The following is a 13,521-nucleotide window of genomic DNA, read 5'->3' on the forward strand; positions in this document are numbered from 1 at the left end:
AGAGAGAGAGAGGAGGAAACAGGCTCCCTGATGAGCAGAGAGCCCAATGCGGGACTCGATCCCAGGACCCTGAGATCATGACCTGAGCCGAAGGCAGCGGCTTAACCCACTGAGCCACCCAGGCGCCCCTGGATATTTTTAATAAAAATGCAAATATGCTATTTCAAGCGGTTTTATGTGACATTGTAATTAAAATAGAATTTTATTGGTAACAGTATATCATAACTTTATTAATATATAGGTCCATTGTATCTGGCAAACAAATAACCAGTAACTTCTTCATGACTTTATTCTTTTGGGATTCTTGTTTTTGAGTGTCATTTATATAATCCATCTTTTAAATATGTATATTATCCTCCAGACTCTTGCTCTTATAGTTATCTAAAAGATTCTTATTTATGGTCATCCTTTATTCTTGCTCATAAAAATGAAGTATTTATTGTATTTCTAGGATCTGCGAAATCAGCTCTATGAATCATATTATTTAAATTTTATTTCTGCTATTTCAAGAAGTAAACTGGAAGATATTGCGAATGCAGCATTGGCTGCCAGTGCAGTAACACAAGTAGCCAAGGTAAGAGATTTTGGTTGTCTGATGACGTTTTGTTAATGTAAAATTTAGTATATTCTGAAACTTGTTAATTAACTTAGTGCCTAATTTATAGAGGACCAGATCAACCTAACAAATATTTAGGCTCATTACTTTTAGAAAGAGTTCTGATAATGCAAATTATCTACAGTTTGAACTAGGGAAAATAAACCAAACTAAAGGTACCTATTAACCCAATGAAGTTGAAAGATAAAAACAAAATGCTGAAATCTATCTTTGTTTTAGGCTAGGATTTGTAATCTTTTTAGTTTAACTTAGAAATAGTTTGACAGGGGCTCCTGGGTGGCTCAGATGGTTAAGCATCTGCGTTCAGCTCTGTCATGATCCCAAAGTCGTTGAATCAAGCCCCATGTTGGGCTTCCTGCTCAGTGGGGAGCCTGCTTCTCCCTCTTCCTCTGCTGCTCCCCCTGCTTGTGCTCTCTTGCTCTGTCAAATAAATAAAGTTTTTTGAAAAAAGGAAAAATAGTTTGACGATGGTGTTGTTAAAAATTATACTAAAAATATGTTGACATTATTTTATTTATAATCGCTGTTGTCACCATTCTAACTTCAGATCTACTTAGGAGAGAGGATCCAATTGCATAGTGTAAGAAAAGAAGGAACTTAGGATGAACCATCCATTCCATATCATGGTTACTTTTTAGATAGGTTCAGCTTAGTTATAAATAAATCTATAAATTTATTCTTGGTTATAGCCCTACTGTGCCCTGTGCTGCTTGAATTTGAACAACACTTGAAATTCTAAGGAATGATAGAGGGCAAATAAAAGACTAAACAACTATGTATTTACTTCCCATTTTTCCCTACTGATTAGATTTAGATAGTCTACTACTACTGATTAGTTTTTGAGGCCTATGTCTTAAATGTTCTTCTTTTCAAAGCTTATCATTAACTTTATATAAAATAGTAGAAATAGTTCTGTTTGTTTAATTAAATTTAATGCATTTCAAAAAGAGTTTTCTTAATTTTTTCCATGATTTGCACCTCTAAACAACTATGTATTTACTTCCCATTTTTCCCTACTGATTAGATTTAGATAGTCTACTACTACTGATTAGTTTTTGAGGCCTATGTCTTAAATGTTCTTCTTTTCAAAGCTTATCATTAACTTTATATAAAATAGTAGAAATAGTTCTGTTTGTTTAATTAAATTTAATGCATTTCAAAAAGAGTTTTCTTAATTTTTTCCATGATTTGCACCTCTAAAGAACTAGTATAACTTCTTTCCCACTTATAAGTGTTTGTGGTGGAAAAATAGTTATGACTTTCTTAGGAAAATGTGATTAAAATGAATAAAATTGTGATTTTTTTTTCATCAAAAGTGATATCCCTACCACAATCTTTAAACAAATTTTTATATCTTCTTAAATTTTGTTTTCTGAAAATATTACTCCCCTCCTTGATAATTTATTGTTTAAAGTCTTGCTCATATTTCTTTTTGATATTAACTCCTTATTCTTACCCAGGGAGGCTGTCTGCTGCATAGTATAATTTTCTGTTATTGAATATAATTATAATTTTTACCAGTGGTTGATTAAATCAAACCAAATGTGCTTTCAGTATTGGAGAATTGGGGCATCAGGCTGGCTCAGTAGGTAGAACATGTGACTCTTGAACTCAGGATCATAAGTTCAAGCCGTACATTGGGGCATGGAGTCTGCTCAAAAAAATATATTGTAAAACTGATTTATAAACCTTTTTCTTTTGTTTCTAGGTTTTTGATCAGTATCTCAATTTTATTACTTTGGAAGATGATATGTTTGTATTATGTAATCAAAATAAGGAGCTTGTTTCATATCGTGGTATGTAAAAACAGGAATATTATAATTCGTTGTTAACAAAATGAGTTGTTGTACTGTAAACAAAAATAGCATATTTGGTACAATCAAAAGCCAGCTTTGTTTATAGCAGTAGAACTCTGAAAGATATTTTAAAGCACACAAAGAAAACACAGAATTCAGACTGAATTCTGTCACTTAGAAGCAACATGTAATAATGTTGTTTTGTAAGTTCAGTGAAGTACCAATACTGTGACCTGTTAGGTACCACATAGCAGCTTGCCTGAATGATTTAGTCATGGCAAATAAGACAGTATTTTAGTAGTAGGATTCAATGAATCTTCTAGTACTTTGACTCTTGGACAAAACCAGCTTACTCCTCTGTGGTTTAGTTTCCTCATCTGTAAACTGGGGATAGTAATACTCTCTACCTCACAGTTTTTGTGGAAATTAAATGAATTAGTTGTATAAAATGCCTGGAAAAGTTTCTAGTACAGCAGGCATCAACAGCTGTTATAGCACTATTATGGAATGAAGCATAGATGTTTTCTCAAATATAGATTTTTAGACTCCCTTGATTCTTACACCCTGTTCATGCACTAGTGGATTGAATACTGGTGTTTGATCAAATGCTGTCTAACTACCTTTAGAGTTTGTATTCAGTATTTTGGTAAACTGACCATTCCTGGATATTGATTAAAACTAATACACACAATGCATACACACACACAATACCCAAACCCCATTTTATTATCATTGTTGCTTTTTTTTTTCAGAACACTTTTTTGTCCCTTTATCTTTTTAAGTGTACAATACAGTATTGTTGATTCTAGATGCAGTGTTACATAGCAGATGTCTGAAAGTTAATCATCTTGCTTAACTGAAATGTTATGTCCACTAATTATGTCAGATATTTTAGAGAAAAACACAAACTGTAGTAGATATGATTAGCCAGTTCATTCAAATAATCATTAATTTGCTACTGAAGGGTTGAGATGTTTGGGGCTGACTAGAATTTCATTGGTTCCTGAGTGGAGAGTATGGCCCCTGGAAAGGGGCATTTGAAATGTGTCAGGATGTTTTTGATTGTTATGTTAAGTTTGGCTGTTACTAGCATTCAGTGAGCAGGGACTAGGGATGCTAGATGTTCTGAAGTGTGTAAACATGCTCATAACAGAAAATTGTTCTGCCCACAATGCCAGTGGTACCCTGTTATAAAATACTGGACCCAATGTTAAGCTTCCTGAGAAGGGAACATCAGTTTTTTGTTTTTTGAGCTCCATAGTGTGCTGTGTTTTAGAAATTAAACAACATCCCTAAAGGGTGTAAGCATTTGTTGAATTGCCTGTGTCAGAGAGTTTTGACAGTAGTTGTTATTTACAGAAGTTTATTTACAGTTAATTGAGTTTTAATTATTAAATTATTAATTATTATTAAATTATTAATTATTAAGTATTTAAGTTACATGTTTAAAGCCTAGTTTTCCTGAAGCCTTTAAGCGAATCTTTTAAATTGTTTTTTATAAATTGTTTCTTATAATATGTTCATATGAAAACAAAGCACCTTATGCTCACTTTGGCAGCATGTAGACTCAAATTAGAACCATACTGATATTAGCATGCCTGCAGTGTAAGGACTACATGCAAATTCATGAGGTATTCCATAAAAACAACAGTAACAATAGCAAAAACACAACGAAGCACCTTAGCTTTTTCTTTGATCAGTTAATTCAGATTGAACAGATTAGATTCTAAACAGCCCCAATTAACAAGCTTGGTCAACAAACTTGGTTCGCTGAATTCCCTTAGTTTAAATTGCATCTGTAAGTTTAGCATTTTCATTTTTAAGTACTTTAAATATGAAGCCAGGCAAATTTATTAATCTAATAAGCAAAATCTGCCCAAATATTCAAATAACTTTTAATAATAATTAAATTTATAGTGAGTCTAAATTCATTAAACCTTCAGGTACTTATAAATATAACTAATTTTCTTATACCTCTCAACTTAACCACAAGTCTGAAATTATTAAATTTAAAGATAAGTTTAATTTATTAATTTTAAAGTATAATTATATGGCTAATTACCCAAATTCTCAGTAGTATATTTATAATAATAACAGATTGTTCTCTGTGCACTTTACAGTGTAAGTTCATTTACTCTTCAAGTAACTTTGTGAAGTAGGTGGTATTATTACTTATATTTTCCAGGTGAAGTAACTGAGGCACAGATACTGAGTAACTTGATAAGGAAATGGCAGAAGCAGATTACTGAACCAAGTCACTCACTCCAGAGTCAGTGCTCTTAACCATTCCATAATTATATGCCAGATCCTCTCAAATGTCTCAAGTGCTTCAGCTGATAAACAGATTGGTCTGAACATAATATGTTACTGTCTTGGGTTTTATTTATTTCCCCTACTTTTCATGCATTGCAAATTTATTTATCCTTTTAAAGGAAGCAGATTTTGTCTCGTTAAAGTCAGGGTACTATCTCCAAGCTGTTGTTAATATAAGGGAGTTGAGGTTATTGATGGACAATGTTCTGACTCTTTGAGTCAGTTCTTATTTAGAGGTGAGAGACCGGGTATAGATAGAATCTAAGGGCTGGAGGTTTCCATTTGGATTTTACCTACACCATTGATTGATGGAATGAGCTGAGTATTTCCCTAGGTTGGTGTTCCTTGAATTTACGTAATTAACATTGTGTCTTTTGGCCATTTCTGTCTTCTGATTTGAATCTGCAACACCAAGTAGCAGTATATTTCCTCATCCAGATTCTATATTGCCTGGTTGAATTCTTCATTAAGTCCTCTGGATGGTTCATACTTTCTTTAAATACTTTAATATATACAGTTGGATTCTGCTTTCCTCTCATTCAAATTCAAGTTGTATTGAATTTTATATTTGTTTTCACATTCAGGGTGTTGGGAAATTTAAAATATTATGTAGATGATATTTTAGTCTGGTCAGTCTTTTAACAATCATTTATTGGACATCTACTTGTCAGATACTAGGCCTAGGTATTGTGAGAGATGGGAGGAGGAGTTAGGCAAGGTCTTTGTTAAGTATAGTCTTCAGGGCAATTTTTTTTTCCCCTAAGTGTAGGCCTAAGAACCACCTGAGGTGCCTGCCAAAATTGCAGATCTCATAGAATTATCCAGAATTATGTATTGAATTGAATCCCTGGGGAAAACAGTTAAGAATCTTGAATATTTAATAGCTTCCAGAGAGATTTTCATATTTCTAGAGTGATTCATGTAGCCACTTAAGTTTAGAAACCATTTTAGTACAGTGCAATACATCAGAAAATAAGTTCCTATAACTTACTATAATACAAAAAAAATGATGTGGGACACTGGTCTTGTGATAATTGATTTGCATTGTCCTTTCTGGCAGTAGTTGGGTAATAAGTTCAGTAGTTTCTTAAGGCTATCTAATGTTTGTAAATAAAATTATGGAATAGGATATTTATTTTTTTATTTGCTCTGACAAAAATTTTATATATATTATGTGGTAGATTTTTTTCTTAGTACTAGTCTGATGTTGATACTACTCACTGCTATTGATACTGAAGTGCTGTGGGTTTTTTTAAAGTAGTGTAATTTTTGATGGATACTTGTTCACTTTAAAGTGTAACACATGAAAAATTTTACTTGTTTGAGTATTACAAATGTTATCAAGGGATAGAAGTTTGGTAACTTTTTCTCTGTATGTTATTTTAGCTATTAACAGGCCAGATATCACAGACACAGAGATGGAAACTGTTATGGACACTATTGTTGACAGCCTCTTCTGCTTTTTTGTTACACTGGGTAAGTTCAAAATATTTAATATTCCATTAGGAAAGTTTCAAATACACTTTTTTTTTTTTAAAGATTTTTTCTTTATTTATCTGACAGAGATCACAAGTAGGCAGAGAGGCAGGCAGAGAGAGAGGAGGAAGCAGGCTCCCTGCAGAGCGGAGAGCCCGATGTGGGGCTCGATCCCAGGACCCTGGGATCATGACCTGAGCCGAAGGCAGAGGCCTAACCCACTGAGCCACCCAGGTGCCCCTCAAATACACTTTTAAGTATAGAGATAAATTTGGTTATTAAGGCACACTCCCAAGGTTCCAGAAAACACTAAATTTACATATACTGTTAATTCACTATACTCAGAATTTTAAACATTTCCTTTGGTACATCTAAATTTACTTACAGCTACTTTGTGTTCAGTATCTAATGTGTGATTTTATGCTTTACTATTACTATTGGATCTGTTTAGCAACCTTATAACTGTAATTTTAATTCTGTAGACACTGAAAACCCTAGTTGAAATGACCCTTAAACTAAATTATTGAAGTTTCTCTTCATTTCACAAATGAGAAAATTGAAGAAAAGAGAGACACCATGAATAGTTTAGGATATAAACAGAGGTTTGAGGAGAATTTACATGTAAGCTTTGGGGCTCCCTCCTTTCAGGGATTTTTCTCCTTTAATTTCCAGCCCTCAATATCAATCTTTGATTCCTCAGCTTGTTATGTCTTCTGTTTATGTTTTCTGCTTCAGCTCTTTCTCCTCTGTGCCTTGCAAGCTGAAAAGTACCCTCAGGAGAAAAGCTGGTTAAAAATGTATCTCCTTTTTCAAATATATCTCTTCTATATATATATATAAAACGAGAGAAATATATATATTACACACACACACACACACACACACCCCACCCCCACCCCCTCAACCCCCCCATACTTCCCGCATGCTTTTGAGTACCTTCAAATGAGGTTGTTGTTTATTGCTTTAAACAGAGCACATTGATTTACAACTTTTAATCTTTTAAGTAACCTACTATTTTGCCATCCTACACACACTCCAAAATTTCATTGAATGCTGGTTTTTTGTAGACATTAGCTTATTTTTCCATGATGATACATTTTTAAGGTAAAGGTGATTGAAAAAGAGAAGCATAAAAGACCACTGAAGTGTTAGAGCAACCTTTATTATGTAAAGTATCAGAAAGTGATTTTTTTTCAGAAGAGAAATTGAAACTACTGCCAATCTGATGTAGAAGGATGGCAACAAAAAATGAAGTGGAAAAAGGCAAATTTAAGAATAGTATGTATAATTGTATATTACTGTATTTTTCTTTTTTGTAGTCTTCATTAATGCATTTATTAAGACTACATATAAAAATAATCTGAAACCATCCATATCTAATTTTTAATGGAGATTATTTTAGGTGCTAGAATCAAAGGGTTAACTTTATACATTTCTAGTATCAGAATCTTATATGACAAGCGTGTATAACTTGGAAGAAAACGTTTTTTATAAAATTTGCTAATATTCTACAGTTTTACTTTTCTAGTTGAACATGCTTTGTATAGAATCTAGAATGCAACGGTTTTAGCATATAAAGATTACAGTGTTCTCAGTTTGTTTTCTGAGGTTTTCAGTGCAATTGGGTTTTTTCCTATCGTTTTAGGATTTCAACCTTTGATAAAACTTGGCAATAAAGAAAGAGAAATTAAGAGGTCTAATGAGCTGATTCAATAATGAACTGAGGCCACGTTTTAGGAGCTTTTCACATTGAAAGAATATGTTTTTTATCTTTTAAATTGATTTTTTTAAAAAGACTATAATCCTTCATTGTTAATTTGTTAAATCATGAATAATAATACCAAACTGCTAAATTAACTTATCTCTCTTCATTCTTTTCCATTAAGTCAAATTAAAGTGATTCCTGTGAGCAAACTTTGAAACTGCCTGTAGGGAGTCAAATCCTAATTTAGTTTTAATTCATTGAAAAAAATCTGGTCACACTGATAAGCCACTACCATACAGAAATGGCCTTTTTGTTTTTTTTGACTCCCTTATATTTTCTCTTTGAATGGAAGTGTCCGTTTCTGAAATCTTGCTTTTACTCTTGAGATGATAAATCCTCATGTTTCTAGCCTGAAATTTTATACTTCTCTTATATTTTTGATGGTTTGGTATTTTATTTAAGTATCCATTTTAATTATTAATGGCTGAAATCATTGCTAACATCTATTCTTAAAACAGGTGCTGTTCCTATAATCAGATGTTCAAGAGGAACAGCAGCAGAAATGGTAGCAGTGGTGAGTTCATACAGATATCCATTGATGACAAATAATATTCTATCAGTTGTTTTCCATAAATACCTCAAGTGTTTTTGTTAATATTAAGTATATGATTGCTGTGGGTTATATATTAAATACTAAAGCAGATATTTGTATTTTATAACATTGGGTTTCCACCAAAAATTTAAAAATGGTCATTTTTTGCTGTTATGTGATGGAGAAAATGATTTACACTGACATGTTATTCCAGCTGTTTCTTTTTTACTAAAATGTATATTTGTCTTTCTGCCTTGTTTCTCCAAGTAGTTTTTATACTTATTTGATCCCCGGATCATTTTACATTTAACTTCACTTAGGAAATGTTTATTGGCAATCATAACCATTTTTTTTTTAATTTTTAATTTTTTATAAACATATACTTTTATCCCCAGGGGTACAGGTCTGTGAATCACCAGGTTTACATACTTCACAGCACTCACCAAAGCACACACCCTCCCCAATGTCCATAATCCCACCCCCTTCTCCCAAACCCCCTCCCCCCAGCAACCCTCAGTTTGTTTTGTGAGATTAAGAGTCACTTATGGTTTGTCTCCCTCCCATTCCCATCGTGTTTCATTTATTCTTCTCCTACAATCATAATCATTTTTAAAATGCAGTGCATTTGCTATCCCACTATATTGGAGTAAAATATACAGTATAAACTGGGCATTCAAAAATTTGCTTTAAAGATTAAAAAACAAGTAAGGGAATTGAAACATTATAGAATTACTGAAAGGAAAGGATAAGTGATATGGAAAGATGAAAGATACACTGATGTTTTTGAGTTTTATTAGCCACAGTGAATTACTGACTGATGGAGGGCTGCTTTCTTTCATATTTTCCATTTCTATTCTGGAGCCTCTTGCAGCCATCACTATATAGAGACTTTTCTTGTGAAATAGAATCATGATTGGGTAAGAGGATGGCTCATTACTGCAAATCAGTCCTGTACCTAAAGTAAAAATAGTCCGTGAAAAGTGATTTTTAGTGAAATCAGGCCTGAGTCACAATAGAAAAGGCATTGGTCTTTTAAGTCCAAGTTAAGATACTATTGAATAGTAAAGAAACTAAAATATTTAGATTTTAGAATTGCTATTTTATAAAGAAGTTCCAAGTTTCTTGGTTATGAAACTAAGAACACATTATGTTCTTAATGTTCATTATAACACATTTTATTATCCTATATAAGATTCTGTGAAATTTTTCTTTAAAAGTTACTATCAAATTTGATTTTTCAGAAACTAGATAAGAAACTTCGAGAAAATCTAAGAGATGCAAGAAACAGTCTTTTTACAGGTGACACACTTGGAGCTGGCCAATTCAGGTATTATGTTTTATCAGGGCTTTGACTCTTTGTTCTTGAAATACAAACGGAATGTTTTATTTAATTTACCTTCTGTTAGAAATTTCTGTTTTGGGGGTATCTACGTAGTTGAGTCAGTTAGATATTCAACTCTTGATCTCAGCTCAGGTCTCTACCTCAGGGTTGTGAATTCAAGCCCCATGAAAATTGCTCTGCATTTTTCTCATCTGTAGGAGAGATTTTCCTGTTTATTTGGCTTTGAAGGTCAGAAGCTATTTAATTTCAGTCATCATTAGGTCTCTTGGTAATGACAAAAGTAAGTGAAAAACTTGTGATGTTTATGTCTATTTCTACCTGTCAACTAGTTTCTGTTTTTACATTGAAATGCTTGTTCATTAAAAATAATAGATGATATTGGGATGAAGAAGTAAACACACAAAAATGGCTGAGAATTATTTCAAGGGGAACAGACAGTATTTTGGAAAATTAATCCGTACCCCCAATTTTAAGTGAATTAATAAATAAAGCCTGTAAAAATAAATTGATACTCAGTATAACTGCCCTCCGGGGATAATAATTCTATGGTAACTTTCCATAGACTTCATTTCAAGTCAATTTAGATGGCTCCTACTGTCTTTCATACTACTCCTATAATTTGGAGTTAACTCTAACATTATGTTTCAGTTGTTTTTTCCAACTGTCTCAGCCCCCACATTATTTTAAACTCTTCTGTGATTTCATTGCTGGTCTTAAATACTCTTCAGAATGCTTCTCATTAAGGAGAGCAGAAACATCAGATTCTCACCTGATTTTTTTTTCCCCACAGAACCACCCACGATAGCATCTCTTACTTAATAGTTACCTTTCTACAGTGTTCTTTAAAAAGCCTTAGAAACTAACATAAAGATGCTGTTTTATTTGGATAATTCCTAAAAACTTATTAATGTTATAATATAGTTGTCTTATTTTTAATTTGTTGGGTGCATTTCTAAATTAATTATAGGGGTCAGTAACTTTGTTGGACTGTTGTTTTGGACATTTGAATCCAGTTGTAAGTTAATGATCCTCAATAAGAATTTGGTAATGTCTGGAGACATGTTTGGTTGTCACAGCTGGGTAGATGCTACTGGAATTTAGTGGGCTGCAGTATAGGATGCTGCTAAACATCCTACAGTGCACAGGACAAGCCCCCATAACGAGGAATTATCTAACCCCAAATCTCAGTAGTGTTGAGCCAAGAAACTTCACCATAGGCAATCTTTCCTTGCCTTTCACCTAGCTCTGGAGTAATAAATGAAGTAGCTAGTAAAGGTGCCACTCCTATTTATTTATTGCAGAGTTTTATAATCAGTGCAGTATGCGTTTATAGTCATTGCAGTGTAGTGAGTTACTAAAATGGTCAGACTTCTCTTGCAGGACAAAATATGAATAGTTAATATAATTAGATAACAATATCTTTTGAAAATTGCTGTATACCCTTGATACAATATTGCCAAAGCAGATCTTTACAGCTTTTGGGATGCATGGCAACAAGACAACTTTGTGCCTCACTTTGCTTTATAAGTATAGTGTGTTTCACATCTAAGTTGTAATAATTCAGTAAACAATATATGAAGTGTTTGGTAAGTGAGTAATTATATAGACAGGTACCACTGTGACTTAATGTTTTAGTTTTATGTACTGTAATGGGATGCTTTGCGAGGGTCTTCTCTAGGGTCTGCTTTTTGAATTTGTGTTTACAGAAAAAAGTTGTAATTTATGAAACTGTCAAACATTTCTGTAAATTTATAAGATTCTGCTCTAATAGTTTCCCTTGGAACTGATAATAGCTATTCCTTTTTTTCCCAGAAAATGTGAAATAAAAATCTAAGTAGAAGCAACTTATTCTTATGTTGATAACTATAAAAATTATTCTATAGAAGTACTGCATAGATTTTTTTTTCTTTTAGACAGACATATTCTAGCACTATACACAGACTCTAAGTAGTCCAAACTATGACTTTACTTGACTAACTATACTTAAAAATTTTTTTAAAGCAGACTGTTATGGCATGTTAATATTAGCATACTTCCTGTTCATGTCAAAATGATAAAACCAGAAAGCATTAGAAAAATTGAGATGTAGAAACTGTTATCAAGAGTTATATAATTTTTTTTAATATATTTACAGCTTCCAAAGACCTTTATTAGTCCTTGTTGACAGAAACATAGATTTGGCAACTCCTTTACACCATACTTGGACATATCAAGCCTTGGTGCATGATGTACTGGTAAGAGTCTAAATATACCACATTTTACTAAAATGTAGTTATATTCAGTGGTCCTTTTAACTTAAAAATAGCGTCATGGCTACAGAAACACAGATGGGAAGGATGGAGCTGAGAAATATGAACAAAAAAGTGATGGAATTTGGTATCACTGAGTCTGGATACTGGAGAATAGTGAAACATTGAAGTGTAAAGTTCTAAACTTAGAATCTTTAAAGTGTAAGATAAATTATTTGTATTGTTGGCAATGATGGGTAGAAAAGGAAGAAAGGAAAATGAGTGAGTGACTTTTTCTTCCTTTTTTTTTTTAAGAGAGCAGGAGTTGGGGGTGGTGGGTGGGGCAGAGGAAAGCGAGAACGAGACTCTTGAGCAGGCTCCATGCCCACTGTGGAGCCTGATGGGAGTGGAGCTCAATCTTAGGAGCTTAAGAGCATGACCTGAGCCCAAACCAAGAGTCGGACACTTAACCAACCAAGACATCATCCTCAGTGAGTGATTTTTGAGGAAGTAAATAAGTATGTTTCTCCCTGGGGAGGAAAGCTATAATTTCCATTTTTTCTGGGAATCAGTTAAGCTTCATTTTATGGTAAACATAAATAGTATTTTTTTATATTACACCATATGTTTTTTGAGGTAGTTTAACATTTCTAAAATCATTTTTAAAACAAAAATCTGTATTTATATTCATTCATATATTCATCTACTAAATATTGTGTATAGCTTGTGATATACATAGATAAATAAAACAGGTGTAATTATTAAAGTCAATGGGAAGAAAATATGTACACAAATAAATTCTGTACAAGGCACTATGTAATAAAGCCAGAATAGTCCCCGTTTGATAGACACAGAAGTTAAATGATTTGAACCCAAATCATTGGCTTTGCCGAGACTAGCACTCTATAATTTACTACCTTCTAGCCCAGGCCTCTAAGGATTATAGTATATAATGATATCATTATTGCAAGGAGTGCCTGAAATATCATATGGAAATGAAAAACATATAATAGGTGGTTTTTTGTTTGTTTTATTTCTTTAAAACTCAGATTCTAGCTTTAAAGTATTTGTTTAAATAAATCAGATTTCAGGATTACTGATGAAAATTAGCAGTTCTGTACCATTCTGTATCCTAGAGTCCCGTGTCATTCTAGGCTCTAGGATGAATGTCTTTAGAAATAGTAGGCAACTCTGATTCAGTTGAGAGGGCAAGAAAAATCAGAGGGACTACTGAATTAAACCCCAGGTAATGGAACAGGGAAGCTAGTTGTAGGAGGTCAAGTATTAGGCTGAAGAAGAATTCAACCACTACTGGTGGGTCTGCTGTCTGACAAAACATTTTAGATCCTAGTTTTAGCAATAAAGAAAGCAAATGAAAATACTCTTTTCTTCCTGGAGTTTACATTATGATAGGACAAGCAGTAACTAAAATAAATAATAATAAATAAATTAA

General features: G+C 32.9%; 1 protein-coding gene across 2 annotated transcripts in view; it reads left to right on the forward strand.

The window, feature by feature from the left end:
* SCFD1 (sec1 family domain containing 1) overlaps positions 1-13,521 on the forward strand; it is a 105,460-nt gene that overhangs the window by 15,792 nt on the left and 76,147 nt on the right. For both annotated transcript variants that reach the window (XM_059181827.1, XM_059181829.1), the window contains exons 5-10: positions 452-574; positions 2,325-2,412; positions 6,112-6,201; positions 8,425-8,480; positions 9,740-9,825; positions 11,975-12,074. In XM_059181827.1, coding sequence (XP_059037810.1) covers positions 452-574; positions 2,325-2,412; positions 6,112-6,201; positions 8,425-8,480; positions 9,740-9,825; positions 11,975-12,074 — 543 coding nt within the window. The remainder of the gene's footprint in view (positions 1-451; positions 575-2,324; positions 2,413-6,111; positions 6,202-8,424; positions 8,481-9,739; positions 9,826-11,974; positions 12,075-13,521) is intronic.

This window comes from Mustela lutreola, chromosome 7 (genome assembly GCF_030435805.1).
Source record: "Mustela lutreola isolate mMusLut2 chromosome 7, mMusLut2.pri, whole genome shotgun sequence".
Classification (NCBI taxonomy): Eukaryota; Metazoa; Chordata; class Mammalia; order Carnivora; family Mustelidae; genus Mustela; species Mustela lutreola.